The sequence below is a fragment of the Trachypithecus francoisi genome, unplaced genomic scaffold, assembly GCF_009764315.1.
Source record: "Trachypithecus francoisi isolate TF-2019V2 unplaced genomic scaffold, Tfra_2.0 Lachesis_group0, whole genome shotgun sequence".
NCBI classification, from domain to species: domain Eukaryota; kingdom Metazoa; phylum Chordata; class Mammalia; order Primates; family Cercopithecidae; genus Trachypithecus; species Trachypithecus francoisi.
The window spans coordinates 16,061,396-16,079,377 of NW_022681453.1; the positions used below are offsets into that span (position 1 = coordinate 16,061,396).

A 17,982-nucleotide genomic window follows, 5' to 3' on the forward strand; every position below is an offset into this window, starting at 1 on the left:
GTGTAATAAATGGGACTCCCGACAACCACTCCTGTGTGTCTGCCTGGAGGCAGCAGTTTTAAGAAGGGTTGGCTGCTGAGCCTCACAGAGGGACCCCCATTTTAAGCTGCGGCGAAATACCATAGACTGGGTGGCTTACAAACAACAAATTTATTTCTCAAAATTTTAGAGGTGAGAAGTCCAAGATTCACCTGTTGGCACGGTCAGGTTTGGTGTGGGCCTTCTTCCAGGTTGCAGCTGACACCTTCTCATGTCCTCATATGACATAAACAGGGCTAGAGAGTGTTCTGGGGTCCCTTTTATTAGGGCACTGGTCCCATCATAAGGACTCACTACCTGTGACCCACTTACCTCCCAAAGGCCCCCCACCTCCAATCACACTGAGGGTAAGAATTTCAACATAGGAATTTTGAGAGGACACAAACACTCAGGCTATGACACGGTCTTTAGAAAATCCCAGAATGAGTTGTCAGGTTCTTGGGAGATCTGTAACTGTGGGAAAGCGTCACATCCCAGGGAAAGCCACCAGCTGGGAGAGCCATCCCCAGCAAGGCCTGTCCCCTTTGCGTGGACCTCTGTGGAGAAGCTGGCTTGGCACGTTCTTTCTCCTCCACTGCAAAGTTAAATGTGAGAAGGTAGAAACCCAGAAGCCATGCTGGCGCTGAGAGATGAGCCCCACTCACCAGATTCAAGATCCCAAGGTAGGCACAGACATGGGGCAAACTGACTCCAATTCCAGGAGTTGAGACACTGGGATCTGATCAAAGTGAGTGCATTCGGTGACATTTCCTAGAGGGTCCTGACAACTTCATCTGCAGCTGGGGCTGCCCCAGGTTCTGCACCTCCAGCTCACAGTGCACAGGTGTTGCTGAGCTCCTGTAAACAATGAACAGCACTAACAAGTGGGTTTAGGTAGGGATGCCGCCAGCTGTGTGGATGAGGCCCCGGAGACAGGCCGGGATGGAGGTCAGCCCGGGAGTCTGCACACCTGCAGCTTGTTTCTACCGCACACGGATGGGCACAGGTGAAAATCTTTACAAGTGCTGCAGACTTTGGCAAAGCCTTTAAATTCAGAGCAGCCCGGAGAGGAGAAAGGAAAGTGGATGTGGGTTCAGGCTGTGTGAAATGGAGATCCAACTGCCTGACTTAGCTTTGAAGCGAATCTTCTCTTTCCTGGACCTGTTTGGCTTACTGCAGGCTTCCCAGGTGAACAAGGTAAAGGTGTTCCACCTCCCTCTGCCCCCACTCCAGCTGCTTCTCTCGACCAGTTTGAGCACCACTTTGCAGAATAGCAGAGGGCTACATTGAGGCTTTGGGGGTTAGCATCCTTCACTCTGAAGGCCTCATATTCTGTTAAACGGAAAGGACAAGCTGACATCCAGGAGTTGTACTGACTAAACAGTCCTTGAGGCTCCCATTTCAAGCCCTAGGAAATCAGAATGTCTTTGTGTGAACTCATGAGAATACCCAGTGCTTGTATGAGCAGTGACAGGTCTCTGTTGTTACCATTTCCTTATCTCCCCACACTGGGGAATGCTTCGAGAGCTGGAATCCCAGCTGATTAGCCTGTGCGGGCCCAGCTCCCAGAACAAATAATAGCAGAACATTGCCCCTACTCTCTGATGTAACTGATTGCCTGCTTGTCTCTTCCCTTCTCTCCCATAGCATTGGAATAGGATTGCAGAGAGCGATTTCCTGTGGAGGTAAGGAAAGGGAAAGAGTAAGGAGGGAAGGGGAGAGATCATCTGACTGCGCACCCGTGCTGTGTGCCGAGGCCTGTGTGTGGCTGTGTTGTGAGATATACACAGGAAAGTTAGTGTGAGTAGGGGGTTGTGATATAACCGGGGCTCTGAGGAGGTGAACTGACTGAGAACAGCCTGATGGGACTGTGATTCTGTTTCCAGGTCGCTATCTCTGCAGAGATGGGACTGCAGCAACTTCACCGATCAACACCTGGGCACACACACATGGAAGCAATTTTTCCTGCATCAAAGAAGGAAGGAGCTTCAGTTGGCATTGGCACAGCCGCATAACTTTATCTACAAAGTAACTAAGAACATCGGTATGGGGACAGGTGCCCTAGAGGAACATGAGCAACTTGTTTTCAGAGGTCCACTCGATTTGATTTTTGCTGTGCGCAGTTGTGTGTTCTCACTCAGTGAAAGGAAAAGGAATTAAAATTGAACCAGACTGGTTTGTCGTGATAGCCATGCGATGTCTCCCTGCTTCCTCTCTTGTCCCCACCATCTGTGCTGAATGAAGAAACTAGAGTGATTTTTTTCACAACATAAAATCAGGTCCTGTTACTCCCTTTTTCCTAAGGCTTCTCATCCCTCCCAGGATAAAAATTAAAAAAAATTAATGGGAAACTTTAAAAAACAGGAGGATCTCTTGAGCCCAGGAGGTTGAGGCTGTAGCAGTAGAGCCTACGTATGCATTTATTTAGAGACAGGGTCTGGCCCTGTCACCCAGGCTAATTTTTAAAAAATTTTATAGAGATAAAGCCTCAACCTCCTGGGCTCAAGAGATCCTCCTGCTTCAGCCTCCTGTGTAACTGGGACTACAGGGGTGTCCCACCACAACCAGCTAACTTTTTTTTTTTTTTTGAGGTTAAGTCTTGCTCTGTCATCTAGGCTGGAGGGCAATGGCACAATCTCAGCTCACTGCAGCCTCTGTCTCCTGGGTTCGAGTGATTCTCCTGCCTTAGCCTCCTGAGTAGCTGGGATTACAGGCATTTACCACTATGCCTAGCTAATTTTTGTATTTTTAGTACAGATGGAGTTTCACCATATTTGCCAGGCTGGTCTTGAACTCCTGACCTCAAGTGATCCACCTGCCTTGGCATCCCAAATTGCTGGGATTCCAGGCATAAGCCACCATGCCCAGCCATAGTTTTTTAATTTTTTGTACAGATTAGGTATTACTTTGTTACCCAGGCTGGTCTTGAACTCCTGAGCTCAAGCGATCCTCCAACCTTAGCCTCCCAGGCATGAGCCATTGTACCTGACCTAACCCTGGTAACATTTTTTTTTTTTTTTTTTAGACAGTCTCATTTTGTCACCCAGGCTGGAGTGCAGTGGCATGATCTTGGCTTACTGCAACCTCCGCCTCCTGGGTTCAGGCAATTCTCATGCCTCAGCCTCCCAAGTAGCTGGGATTACAGGCACCTGCCACCATGCTAATTTTTGTATTTTTAGTAGAGACAGGGTTTCAACATGTTGGCCAGACCAGTCTCGAACTCCTGGCCTCAAGTGATCAGCCCACCTCAGCTTCCCAAAATGCTCTGATTACAGGCGTGAACCACTGTGCCTGGACTTGATAACTCTTTTAAAACTCAGAAAAGTTCTCTGATGGAGATATTTTAATATGCCTTTTATATCTTTGGAAACTGAGGATGAAAAGGAAAAGCAAGTTGGCCAACATCTCCCAAATGGCCAGTCTGCCATGGGAACCTGTGTTTGGATGACTCTGGACCCCAATTTCTATCTTCTCCATATTGTTACCCAAACCTTCCTAAGAGGGTACAGAAATATTTGAAATTATCTTCTTTTGGTTTGGATCATCCCTTAACTATCTGGTGGCCAAGTCTCCTGTGTTTCCTTCTAGCATATGAGATGGAGTTGGCTTATCTCTCAGGAAATAGCCTGACAATGAAAGAACAGGAGAAATCAATCATTTGTAGTGTATCTCCAAAGCAAGAGCTTTGTGCCTGGGATGTGCAAGAGGTGAGTCTGGCCAATATGTAGCAAAAGTACTGCATTGCATCCATCCTGTTCTGTATGTGAAACGGAAGTGCTGAGAGAAAAATACTCGGAAGTGGTAACAAAAACAAAGTGTCAAATCAGGTTTTCTATCATGTAATTTGTGACCTTTTCATTTGGACCATAGACACACATAGAACTCATGTTTGTTGTTGTTTTTGTTTGTTGTTTGTTTTTTGAGATGGAGTCTCACTCTGTTGCCCAGGCTGGAGTGCAATGGTGCAATCTCGGCTCACTGCAAGCTCCGCCTCCCGGGTTCACGCCATTCTCCTGCCTCAGCCTCCCAAGTAGCTGGGACTACAGGTGCCCATCACCACGCCCAGCTAATTCTTTTGTATTTTTGTAAAGATGGGGTTTCACCGTGTTAGCCAGGATGGTCTCAATCTCCTGACCTCGTGATCCGCCTACCTCGGCCTCCCAAAGTGCTTTGATTACAAGCGTGAGCCACTGCGCTTGGCTGAGAATTTACTTTTTAATTTGTGTTTCTATCTATAAATGTGTATAAGGTCTTATTTTCTATCAATAACAGGGAGTGCCTTTGTGAGACAATTTTTGGGTTTTGTGCATGTTTGTTACCTGTTCTATTGCCTCTTTGTCAATGAGTGGCATTTGTTATACTGGCTTTTTCAGAAAGTGGTCTCTAGCTCAGATGATCTCCAAGGTGCACAGAGGATTTATCTCAAAATTGAGTGTGGCTTTTGTCTAATTGTATAAACTGCAGTGAGGTTCTTAGACCCACAAAGTTTTTGTTAAAGAGAATTACATTGGCAGAAACACTGCCAACTTGGATTTAAAGGGGCCAAAACACACAAAAGGAAAAGAGGCTTTTTGGATTTCAGAACTTTGGCAGGAAGCAGACTACCAAAACAATTTAGCTAAAAAATTGGGCCACCATATATAGAAAGTAAAGGATGACTCAGACAGAATCAAGAACCTAGAGAGTAGAACCAAGAGTCATCAAAAATCTTTCTTGGGCCTTGAGTCCTAATCAACAAATTGCCAGCATGTTTTCTATTGGATTTCAAAATTTCCTGTAGCAGTGATTCCTCTTTTTCCATTTTCACCTTTTCTGAATGACAGCGACCATTATCCTGTGCTTACCCCACACTTGTACTTTGGGGATGGTGAGGGACAGATAACTTGTATATTTAGTTCAAAGATTTTCACATCAAGATAAACTGAATCTACAGAGCTTCATCTATACCTGGACCTAGAAACAATGAGATCCTAGATTCTGCAATGATACTATCATGGTATGAGACATTTGAGAGCTTTGGGAGATGGTGGATATATTTTCACGTAGGGGAAAGTGAATCACTGGAGGCTATGGGGCAGGCTATGGCTGCCAGTCTCTTGAGATGGCCCAAATATCTTTGCCCAACAATAACAATCAATCTTGTGTAGTCCACTGCCGCAGTGAATAGGGCTGACCTGTGGAACCAATAGAGTATTGTGGAAATTATGATGTGTAATTTCTGAAGCTATGTCACAGAAGACAATTCTTTACTCATGGGTCATTAGCTCTTGGAAATCCAGTCACAGTGTTATGAGAGCTCTCAAGCAGCCCTCCAGAGAAGAGCTGTGGGGTGAGGGACTGAGGACCCCTGCCAGTAGCCAACATCAACTTACACAGCTATATGAGAAGCCATCTTGGAAGTGAAACTTGACTTCATCCTCATGAGAGACCTACAGCCAGAACTACCCAGTCAAGCTGCCCCTGAATTTCTGATCAAAAGAAACTGAGTTAGCAATAAGCCTGTTTCAAGCCACTAAATTTTGGGGTGCTTGGTTATGTGGCCATAGATATTACTGCATAGGCAACTTGTTATAGTGTGAGGAATCAAAATAGTGATTACATTTGAGTGTGGGGAGCCATGGGGGAGTTGTTAAATAGAGCACATGCAAAGAGGACTTTGGGAGGGCTTACAAGTGGCACATTGGCATTCACTTGTGATAATTCATTAAACTTCGTGCTCTTTTCTTGTATGATATACTTCACAATTTTTTTTTTTTTTTTGAGATGGAGTCTCACTCTGTCGCCCAGGCTGGAGTGCAGTGGCCGGATCTCAGCTCACTGCAAGCTCCACCTCCTGGGTTCACGCCATTCTCCTGCCTCAGCCTCCCGAGTAGCCGGGACTACAGGCGCCCGCCACCTTGCCCGGCTAGTTTTTTGTATTTTTTAGTAGAGACGGGGTTTCACCGTGTTAGCCAGGATGGTCTCGATCTGCTGACCTCGTGATCCGCCCATCTCAGCCTCCCAAAGTGCTGGGATTACAGGCTTGAGCCACTGCACCCAGCCTACTTCACAATTTTTTTAAAGGCTAAAGAATCATCTAGAAAGAACTATTCTATCTTGTATGTAATGTACAAGCTTGATGAATGAATAACAATTTTAACGATAGTTAATACGTTCTGGGTTCCTACTGTGTCCTAGGCAGAATTCTAAGTATGTTTCATGAGTTGTGAAAGGTAATGACAGCCTCATTAGAAGGCATGATAGAAAGCAACTTGCTGAAGCTGTACTGTTAGTAGGAGGCAGAGGTGATTTGAACTCAGGAAGTCTGATCATTCTTTGCACCTATTATGTACCAAGTTCTTGTCTCTGAGCATAGTGCGTAGTGCCTGTTTTCATGTTCACTCCTCCAAAATATTGAGATGTGGGGAATTTTTATATCTTTTGCCAGAAGCAAGAAGATCTGATTTGGAAGAGACTTCCAAATAAACATGGACAGAATGAAAGTACAGTAGATGTAAGAGTTCCTTGAACACAGATTGCGTTACTCTTGTTCTCTAGGGTACCATGATCTGGTCAAGCCCAGTCCAGGAGTTCTATTTCTCAAATCTGGTAACCCTCCCTCAGATGCATCTTGCCATCACTATGGATCGGAAAAAAACTATCAAAGTGTGGAATTGTCAGGACAGGGATGCTCTGGCCATTCTCCCCATGCCAGAGTCCTGTTACTGCATGGAAGCCTATCTCACAAAGGATGGCCCATTCCTGACGGTAAGTGAGCCCTGAATTTACAGGGGACCAAAAAATCAAATGCCTGCTGTTTTGTCAGGCATCTGTGTCACATTACTGTCCTATGCCTTTTTTTCTTTTTTTTTTTTTGAGATGGAGTCTCACTCTGTTGCCCAGGCTCAAGTGCAGTGGTGCAATCTTGGCTCACTGCAACCTCTGCCTGCTGGGTTCAAGCAATTCTCCTGCCTCAGCCTCCTGAGTAGCTGGGACTACAGGCACACGCCACCATGCCCGGCTAATTTTTTGTATTTTTAGTAGAAACAGGGTTTCACCATGCTGACCAGGCTGGTCTTGAACTCCTGACCTCGTGATCTGCCCACCGCAGCCTCCCAAGTGCTGGGATTACAGGTATAAGCCACCGCACCCAGCCTATTTCTCTTGTAGTCATCCCTTCTACATACCCTATGAGTCAATCACAATATATCAATGAATGTTATACAAGCCTCCATGCTATCTTGGCCCTTGACTTGCCTCAAGTACATTTCCCCAGCCATTCTTCTAAAAACAAAAAGCCAAAAACTTTTCTGAATTACTTTATATGTGCCTCTTCTTTCAAGTGTGTGTTATTGTCCAGTCCATGAACTTGGTTGGGGACAGTCGAGGGAGAGAGATGGCTTTGGGTGACATTGAGAAAAAGCATAGTGTTGATGTGCTAATGAATAACTGTCCTTGAGAAGAATGCTTTGGGTCTTGGAAAGTTGTATTCCACGGGATTATCCCAACAGTGTCTCAAGCTAGACTGGTCAGAGGTTTTGATCTCCATTATATGATTGAAGAAACGGTGGCATATCTTGTAGCTGACAGTGCTGCCTACTCTGTACTTTAGGATTTCACATATCTTCCTATTGATGTGGTGGGGATGTTTTGGTTTCAGGTTGGCGATGTTGCAGGTGACATCTACACATTTACACTGCCTGGATTAAGGGATGTTTCTAAAGTTACTGCATTTCAATATGGTATTGCACTTCTACACTGCTCTCCTGACAAGAAATGGGTATTTGCATGTGGGACATATAGTCGTACCTTGCCACAGGTAGGTGCTGTTCTGTGTATTTGAACTTCAGGATGGGAATGTCAAGTTAGGAAGCATGCAGAGAAACTGTAGAGCTCAGTGAGGACCAGGCACACTGCTCCCTCTCTCAGACCACATCACAAGGGGAATCCATTGTGATGGTCAGGAAACAATGTTCTTTGAGGCAACAACATCCAGTTGCTGTGGCAAATGTTAATGAAAACTCATTCATGAAGCCCGAATTTGCCAAAGAGATGGAGGAGGGTGAGACAGGTATCAAGAAATAGGGATTGCTGGGCATGGTGGCATGCACCTATAGTCCTACCTACTCAGAAGGCTGAAGCGGGAGGATCGCTTGAGCCCAGGAGTTCCAGGCCATAGAGTGCTATGCTGATAGGGTGTCCACACTAAATCTGGCATCAATACGTTCACCTCCTGGGAGCAGGGGACCACCAAGTTGCCTAAGGAGGGGTCAACTGACCCAGGTCAGAAACAGAACAGGTCAAAATTCCCATGCTGATCAGTAGTGGGATTGCTCCTGTGAATAGCCACTGCACTCCCGCCTGCGCAACATGGCGAGACCCTACCTCTTAAAAAAAAAAATTTTTTTTTTTTTTACAAAAATATCTTTGACCTTGTTCTCTTTTGCCTTCTTTACTTTTATCTATGTTGGCTGGAAAGTATAGAGAAGTCCAAAAGTAACTGAATATGCAACAGCCTCTGAATATCACTCTGAGGAAGGCTTTGGCCTTTGAGCAGACCTTTTGTAGAGGGGCACTGGTGGACTGGGCACCAAAGAGGGAGGAGTTCAGAAGGCAGGTAGTAAAAGCCACACAGTCCTTGACTTGTTCTCCAAGAAGGGAAAATCTGCTTAGCCAACCTCAACTTGACCAAGGGTTCAACATGGTGAGATGGTTTTGTAACCCCTTGGCATGCTTCAGGGACACTGTTCTGTGAATGGGACAGGAAGGATAGGAAGACAGTGAGTTCCTTGTATGCTGGAGTGATAAGCAGTGACCTCTCATCACTCCTGAGATGTTGAACAAAGCTTTAGCCACAAGATGAGAATTTCTAAGAAGGCTCTTCTGGAGTCACTCCTGTACTGAGAGGCTATAAGTTCCCTTCCCCTGACCGCGCACGCGATGCTCTCTTTAGGTATTCCTCACAGAGTCCTTAGTGAGACCATCAGAAGGCAGTGCTCCTCTGTCTACCTCTCTCCCACATAAATTATGTGTCAGCGCCTGCTGGACCCCAGAGGTGAAAAACAGAATAACACTGATGTCCCAAAGTAACACCGGAAAAAAGACAGAATTTATCACCTTTGATCTAACAACCAAGAGGACTGGAGGCCAAACAGTCATCCAAGGTAGGCTGTGCCATATTAGAAATGCTTGTTTCTCTTCCTCATTACACAGTCATTCATGTTAGCTATAATAAATGGGTCAGTCTGTAAAAAGGGAGCAGGGGATTTCTTTTTTTTTTTTTTTTTTTTTTTTTTTTTTTTTTTGAGACGGAGTCTCACTCTGTCGCCCAGGCTGGAGTGCAGTGGCGCGATCTCAGCTCACGGCAAGCTCCGCCTCCCGGGTTCACACCATTCTCCTGCCTCAGCCTCCCAAGTAGCTGGGACTACAGGCGCCCGCCAGCACGCCAGGCTAATTTTTTGTATTTTTAGTAGAGACAAGGTTTCACCACGTTAGCCAGGATGGTCTCGATCTCCTGACCTCATGATCAGCCTGCCTCGGCCTCCCAAAGTGCTGGGATTACAGGCGTGAGCCACCGTGCCCAGCCAGGAGCAGGGGATTTCTTTAGCTAGGGGTGAACCCTCCCTAGTTTGGCTCTAATACCCATGCTGATCTCTACCCCGACCCTGCCCTCTTGGGTGAACACATATAGATTTCCATCATGTTTTAGGTCCTGCATTCCAATGTTCCTTCCCACTACAGGTTTTGCCTCAATGCCCAGGGGATTGTTTACTGTCCACAAACTTCTGTTCACGTGTCCTAGCGCCTGTTAACCACAGTCAGTGATATGTATTTGTCAGGCCACTGGGCTACCCTTCATTTTCCTCCCTGGAATGAAGTCTGTGGAAGTGGGGACTATGCTTTTTTATTCAGTATGAGGATATTGTTCTTATTCAATGATCTGATATTTACTTCCTTATGTGTGTGTATATATGTGTGTTTTACATGAAAACAGCATATGAGATTGCAAGTTTCCAGTTGGCAGCTCATCTGGAGTCCCCTATTTGGATGGGAGCCAACGATGGATATACGATTGTCTTTACCAATGGGCCATACTTGTTACTCTTCAGCATCACTGGCTTTCTGCTGCAACGATTCGAGGACCACCAGGCAGCCATCAACAACTTCTGGGTGGTATGTATGATTCTCCTCCACTGCTTTTTGATCTGACTTTGACTCCTTGGCCACTCACTCTGGCTATCCTTGGAAGGATCCTCGCTATGTGCTCACCACATCCAAGAACTCTGTGCACGTGTACATGTGGGAAGAAGGAGGCCGCCATCCATACCTCAGGAGCTGCTGTCACCTGGAAAACATATGGCATGATCCCACAACACACGGGTAAGCTCTGTTTTGTGACCTAAACATTCCCTGAACACTTTTTTTTTTTTTTTTTGAGATGGAATCTCCCTTTGTCACCAGGCTGGAGTGCAGTGGCGTGATCTCAGCTCACTGCAACCTCCGACTCCCGGGTTCTAGCAATTCTCCTGCCTCAGCCTCCCAACTAGCTGGGATTAAAGGCATGGTGCCACCACACCTGGCTAATTTTTGTATTTTCAGTAGAGAAGGGATTTCACCATGTTGCCCAGGATGATCTCGATCTCCCGACCTCTCGATCTCCTGACCTCGTGATCCGCCTGCCTCGGCCTCCCAAAGTGCTGGGATTACGGCGTGAGCCACCGTACCTGGCCAAAAACTTCTAATTTCTACATCAAGAGGAATGAAGGGAGAACAGGGATTTTTTTTTTTTTTTTTTTAAGATTCTTTGAGGATAGATATCAATAAACTCATGCCTGAAAAGAGAATCGCTAGTTCTTGAAGTCATGGCACTTGCAATAGATGTTAAAAGTCTTCCCGTGGCTCAAGCCTGTAATCCCAGCACTTTGGGAGGCCGAGACGGGCGGATCACGAGGTCAGGAGATCGAGACCATCCTGGCTAACACAGTGAAACCCCGTCTCTACTAAAAATACAAAAACTAGCCGGGCGAGGTGGCGGGCGCCTGTAGTCCCAGCTACTTGGGAGGCTGAGGCAGGAGAATGGCGTAAACCCGGGAGGCGGAGCTTGCAGTGAGCTGAGATCCGGCCACTGCACTCCAGTCCGGGCGACAGAGCGAGACTCCGCCTCAAAAAAAAAAAAAAAAAAAAAAAAAAGTCTTCCCAAAGTGGCTCTCAATTTATATTCCCATGAGCAGTGGATAGATTATGTCCTCAATGCCCTGTGTTTTCTTGCTAAGTTGTACCTTTTGTGAATTCATTAGCCACTTGGTTGCTGCTTCAGTGAGCTGCCTTTCCCTCCATTTTGTTGATTTTTGCCCCTGGTTTGCTTGCCTTTAAATTGTTTGTCTTGAGCTTTACGTAGTATACATAGAAGTCTTGACTCTCAAGGCTTTGCAGGCATTTTCTTCCAGATTATTGCTAGTCATTATACTGCTTATAGTGCTTTTTTGGCGACATCTAAGAAAATACATATATCCTTTGCACTGCCAACACCACTAAAAAGAATTTACTGTGAAGCTATACCTCTAATCATTCAAGTACGCTGGCTGTTCATTACAGCAGTTGTGATAGTCAAGAGCTGGAAACTCCCTAAGTGCCCAAACATAAGAGATTGTTTAAATTACCATCTTATGGGCCGGGCGCGGAGCATAGTGGCTCATGCATGTATTCCCAGCAATTTGGGAGGCTGAGGCAAGATGATCACTTGAGCCCTGGAGTTCAAGACAAGCCCTGGCAACATACAGAGACCCTGTCTCTACAAAAAAAAAAAAAAAAATTAGCCAAGCATGATGGTGTGCACTGGTGGTCCCAGCTACACAAGAAGCTGAGGTGTGAAGATCACTTGAGCCCAGAAGTTGAGGCTGCAATGGGCCATGACTGTGCCACTGCACTCCAGACCGAGTGACACAACAAGACCCTCTCTGGGCCGGGCGCGGTGGCTCAAGCCTGTAATCCCAGCACTTTGGGAGGCCGAGATGAGCGGATCACGAGGTCGGCAGATCGAGACCATCCTGGCTAACACGGTGAAACCCCGTCTCTACTAAAAAATATAAGAAACTAGCCGGGCGAGGTGGCGGGCGCCTGTAGTCCCAGCTACTCGGGGGGCTGAGGCAGGAGAATGGCGGGAACCCGGAAGGCGGAGCTTGCAGTGAGCTGAGATCCGGCCACTGTACTCCAGCCCTGGCAAGAGAGCGAGACTCCACCTCAAAAAAAAAAAAACGTATTATATATATCTATACACACAGACAGACAGACAGACAGACACACACACACACACACACACAAAATCATATTGTCATATTGTCCACAACGAGATAGTTTTACTTCCTCTTTTTCTATTTGGATGCCCTTTATTTCTTTCTCTTGGCTGACTGCTCTGGCTGGGGCTTCCTAGCTAGAGCTATCACTGCTGTCACTACTAGTCACTACTAGTCACTACTATGTTTACTAGCAGTGGTAGGAGTAGGCATCCTTGTCTTGTTCCAGTTCTCAAAGGGAATGTTTCCAGTTTTTGCCCATTCATTATGACATTGCCTGTGGATTTGTCATTGATGGCTCTTATTTCAAGGTATGCTCCTTCAATGCCTAGTTTCTTGAGGGTTTTTGTCACAAAGGGATACTGCATTTTATTGAAAGCTTTTTCTGTGTCTATTGAGATGATCATATGGTTTTTTGTTTTTAATTCTGTTTATGTGGGGAATCATGTTTATTGACTTGCATGTGTTGAACCAACCTTGCTCCCGGGAATGAAGCCTACTTGATCATGGTGAATTAGCTTTTTGATTTGCTGTTGGATTCAGTTTGCTACTATTTTCTAGAGGATTTTTGCATCTGTGTTCATCAGGGATATCAGTCTGTAGTTTTCCTTTTTCATTGCCAATACCATTTATTGAAGAGACTGTCCTTTCTCCATTGACTGTTCTTGGTACTTTTGTTTAAAACAAAAATCAATTGACCTTAAATGTGAGGGTTTATTTCTGGGCCTTCTATCCCATTCCACTGAACAATGTAACTGTATGTATGTCAGTACCATGCTGGATTTTTTGTTTGTTTACGGTTTGTCTCTGGGGATAAAAACACAAGAACTGGCCAGGTGTGGTGGCTCACGCCTGTAATCCCAGCACTTTGGGAGGCCGAGGCAGGTGGATCACAAGGTCAGGAGATCAAGACCAACCTGGCTAACATGGTGAAACCCTGTCTCTACTAAAAATACAAAAAAAATTAGCTGGGCATGGTGGCGGACACCGTAGTCCCAGCTTCTTGAGAGGCTGAGGCGGGAGAATGGCGTGAACCCAGGAGGCAGAGCTTGCAGTGAGCCGAGATCACGCCACTGCACTCCTGCCTGGGCGACAGAGTGAGACTCCATCTCAAAAAAAAAAAAAAAAAAAAAAAAAAACACACACACACACAACCAGGATGTTTTGATTACTATAGTTTTGTGATGTATTTTAAAATCTGGTAATGTGATGCCTCCAGCAAATGTGGTAATGAGGTTTGCTCAAGATGGCTTTGGCTATTTGGGGTCCTTCTACACTCTGTGTGCTTTATTTGTTGTTTGTTTATAACATTCTGCTGCTGACCAGGGATACTCTGTTTTAATCGGTGTATTAACTTCTTTTAGTATTTGAAAAATGTTTTGCCTCTTCCTTCTGGCTTCCATGATGTCTGATGAGAAATCCATTGTCATTCAAATCTTTGTATCTCTAGATAATGTGTCATTTTGCTCTGGTTGAGTACAGGTTATTTCCTTTGTTTTTCATTCTCAGAAATTTGATTAGGATATGTCTGGTATGAAATTCTTTGAGTTTAACCTGTTTGGGTTTGATTAACTTTTTGAATCTATAGGTCTATGAATTTGGGGACATTTTCAGCTATTATCTCTGCAGTGCTTTGTGGGCAGAGGAAGGGGTACCATTTCTTTTTTTTTTTTTTTGAGACGGTCTCACTCTTTTGCCCAGGCTGGAGTGCCAGTGGCACGATCTCGGCTCACCACAACCTCCACCTCCCAGTTTCAAGCAATTCTTCTGCCTCAGCCTCCCAAGTAGCTGGGACTACAGGCATGCACCACTGTGCTCAGCTAATTTTTGTATTTTTAGTAGAGATGGGGTTTTGCCATGTAGGTCAGGCTGGTCTAGAACTCCTGACCTCAGGTAATCCACCCACCTTGGCCTCCCAAAGTGCTGGGATTATAGAAGTCAGTCACCACACCTGCTCTGGGGTACCATTTCTACTCACGTCAGTGCACTCGGGGAGATAGTTGACAGGATTCCATCTCAGTGTCTTCAGGGCCTGGTGGGGAGGGGGAGAAGTATCACCTTTACTTGAGTTAGTGCAAGGCAGGAGTGGTCAACAGGGTACTAACCCTACAGTTTCTGGGCTTCTGGTGGAGAGGGTAAAACTGCCACTTCATTAATGCAGAGTAAGGATTGACAACAGAGCTATGATCCCACCATCTCCTCATCACACAGTGGGGAGGGAAGCGTGGCATCTCTTATGATATTCTATTGCAGTAGAACAGGTATACTCAAAAGGGAGCAGAATTCTATTTTAAAATAAAAATCCAGGGCTGGGCACAATGGCTCATGCCTATAATCCCAGCACTTTGGAAGGCTAAGGCAGGCAGATCACTTGAGTGCAGGAGTTTGAGACCAGCCTGGGCAACATGCTGAGACCCCATCTCTACAAGAAAAAATATATATACATATATATCTAATATATATATATTATATATATAGTTTTTGAGATGGAATCTCACTGTGTCGCCCAGGCCGGAGTGCAGTAGCACGATCTCGGCTGACTACAACCTCCACCTCCCAGGTTCAAGCAATCCTCCTGCCTTAGCCTCCCAAGTAGCTGGGACTACAGGCGTGCACCACCATGCTGGCTAATTTTTTGTAGTTTTAGTAGAGATGGGGTTTCACCGTGTTAACCAGGATGGTCTTGATCTCCTGACCTCGTGATCCACCCACCTCGGCCTCCCAAAGTGCTGGGATTACAGGCGTAAGCCACCATGCCTGGCCTACAAGATAATATTTTTAAAAATTAGCTGGGCGTGGTGGTGTGTGCCTGTAGTCACAACTACTTGGGAGGCTGAGTTGGAAGGATCATTTGAAACCAGAAGATGGAGGTTGCAGTGAACTGACATGGTGCCACTGCACTCCAGCCTGGGCAGCACAGCGAGGCCCTGTATTAAAAAACAAAAAACCTCTCCAATCATCATTAAACTAGATAATCTGTCAAATCAGATGCTGACAATTCTGGCAATAATATTTGAAAGCAGGTTGAGATTGCTATTCCTGCAAATAATAATCAGTGTAACTTTCCCTGGAAAGAATATTGATATCTTAGTCAAGTTCTAATTCAGTATTAACAATGGATATACCTACTTTCTCTTTTGTTCACTGATGATCTTATTTTTCCATTAACAGCTGCATCTCCAGTGTGATGTGTGATAATGCAAGCATAGTACTTAAGGTGACAGTAAGTGAATCCAGCACTCTGGTGATGTATTCTTTGAATATGTAATATGGAAACTAACAAAATTGACCTTGCATCATCTTCTGCAATGTAGTAAAGAGAATTCCATTTGCAAGCCCAGAATGATTATTTTAGTGAAATTTAGATGTTGTGGCCTGAAGTGGTGTCACATGGCTGTAGTCCCTGCTACTCGGGAGGCTGAGGTGGGAGGATCCTTTGAGCCCAGGAGTTTGCGGCTGCAATGAGCTGTGATTGTGCCGTTGCACTCCAGGTTGGGCAACAGAGTAAGACCCTTAGAAGAAAATGAAAATTAAAGAACAATGGAAGTGGTCATATGACATGGCTGAAGAAATCTGGTTAAACCGTTTTCTTGATTGTAAGAGATAACAGATTCTATAAGGTAATACACGGGCAATGGAGACCAAGGTAGAAGACAGAGGGAGAGAAATGTATAGAATCATGTACAAAGAATGTCATTTGCCAAAGGGAACAAGAATAAGTAGGATCCCACAAGGATCTGCAATTCCCAGATAACTTAGGTTAAAAGGTGGGTAAAATTGAATGGCTGTTGGGCTTTCATTTTCCAGAAACATGGTGGCCCAGAGCAAAGCATGTATAGCACCTCAGCATTGTTCAAAACTACAAACAAGGCCAGGCGCGGTGGCTCACTCCTGTAATCCCAGCACTTTGGGAGGCCGAGGTGGGTGGATCATGAGGTCAGGAGACCCAGACCATCTTGGCTAACATGGTGAAACCCCATCTCTACTAAAAATACAAAAAATTAGCCGGGCATGGTGGCGGGCACCTGTAGTCCCAGCTAGTTGGGAGGCTGAGGCAGGAGAATGGCGTGAACCTGGGAGGCAGAGCTTGTAGTAAGCCCAGATCGCATCACTGCACTCCAGCCTGGGCAACACAGCAAGACTCTGTCTCAAAAAAAAAAAAAAAAAAAAAAAAAACTACAAACACAAAACAAAACTAAAAAATCCATGGTTAGATGGCTGGAATAGAATACAAACTTCCAAAATTGGAGAATGAAAAAAATCCAGAAAATTCAACAAATGCTGAAGTTAATGTCTTATTTCATAGAATTCCAAAGGCTACATGATGAAATACAGGCCTCCACCAAATTGGTGGTGAGATCAGAAATCTACAAGATCCGGGACCCTCAGAAAAGTAACACTCCTTGTAGGTAAACTGAAGGAAAATCTATTCATTAGAGAAGGGTGAACAGCTACCTCCCTCAGCTTCAGAGATGGGTGAAACCAGGTCAGAAAAACAATTATCTTCAGAGAATTCCTAACCATAACAAAAAAAATCACATTTGGGATTTATATCAGTCAAGGTCCCAGGATGATAAAGATGTCACATACAAATTAAGGTAATTTGAGGAAGGTTTCATAAAGGGACTATTATAATTTGGGGCACAGTTTTGTTTTGTTTTGTTTGAGTAGATGAATTGGCTGTCTCCAGTCTGTGCCTCCAAGATGACGAAGAAAAGGAACAACAGTCATGCCAAAAAGGGCCATGACCACATGCAGCCTATTCGCTGCATGGACTGTGCCTGATGCGTGCCCAGTGACAAGGCCATTAAGAAATTCATCATTCGGGCCGGGCGCGGTGGCTCAAGCCTGTAATCCCAGCACTTTGGGAGGCCGAGACGGGCGGATCACGAGGTCAGGAGATCGAGACCATCCTGGCTAACACGGTGAAACCCCGTCTCTACTAAAAAATACAAAAAAACTAGCCGGGCGAGGTGGCGGGCGCCTGTAGTCCCAGCTACTCCGGAGGCTGAGGCAGGAGAATGGCGTAAACCCGGGAGACGGAGCTTGTAGTGAGCTGAGATCCGGCCGCTGCACTCCAGCCTGGGCAACAGAGCGAGACTCCGTCTCAAAAAAAAAAAAAAAAAAAGAAATTCATCATTCGAAACATGGTGGAGGCCGCAGCAGTCAGGGACGTTACTGAAGCAAGCGTCTTTGATGCCTATGTGCTTCCCAAGCTGTATGTGAAGCTATAATACTGTGTGAGTTGTGCAATTCACAGCAAAGTAGTCAGGAATCAACCTCATGAAGGCCACAAGGACCAAAAGCCCCCACCCAGATTTAGACCTGCGGGTGCTGCCCCGTGACTCCCACCAAAGCCCACGTAAACAGCTGAGTCCTTCAAGACTGAAGACTATTCTCTGGAGAAAAATAAAATGGAAATTGTACTTAATATTGGATGTTGAGTGTGTCGGTGTCAGATAGGGTGGGGATTTTGTGTGTGTGTTAGACCAAGTGTGAAGCAACACATAGTATTTTCATGGGGAAGAAAGCTTATTCATGTAAATTAAACTTTAATTGTTTGCAGTCATATCCTTGGCCTCACAATTTGCATAGCTGTGTGAAATAAAGAGGGTTTAGGCATCTGTAAAAAAAAAAAAAAAAAAAAAAAAAAAAGCCAGGCACAGTGGCTCATGCCTGTAATCCCAGCACT

At 45.4% G+C, this 17,982-nt stretch overlaps 1 protein-coding gene across 1 annotated transcript; it reads left to right on the forward strand.

Moving 5' to 3' along the window:
- Positions 1 to 806: 806 nt before the first annotated feature.
- FBXW12 (F-box and WD repeat domain containing 12) lies at positions 807 to 15,740 on the forward strand. Its single transcript, XM_033206136.1, has 10 exons — positions 807 to 1,215; positions 1,666 to 1,703; positions 1,905 to 2,062; positions 3,607 to 3,725; positions 6,556 to 6,765; positions 7,658 to 7,816; positions 8,951 to 9,161; positions 9,992 to 10,170; positions 10,247 to 10,377; positions 15,462 to 15,740. Exons 1-10 carry the CDS (start codon positions 1,126 to 1,128, stop codon positions 15,556 to 15,558), a joined length of 1,392 nt encoding a protein of 463 aa, XP_033062027.1. The 5' UTR covers positions 807 to 1,125; the 3' UTR covers positions 15,559 to 15,740.
- Positions 15,741 to 17,982: the final 2,242 nt, after the last annotated feature.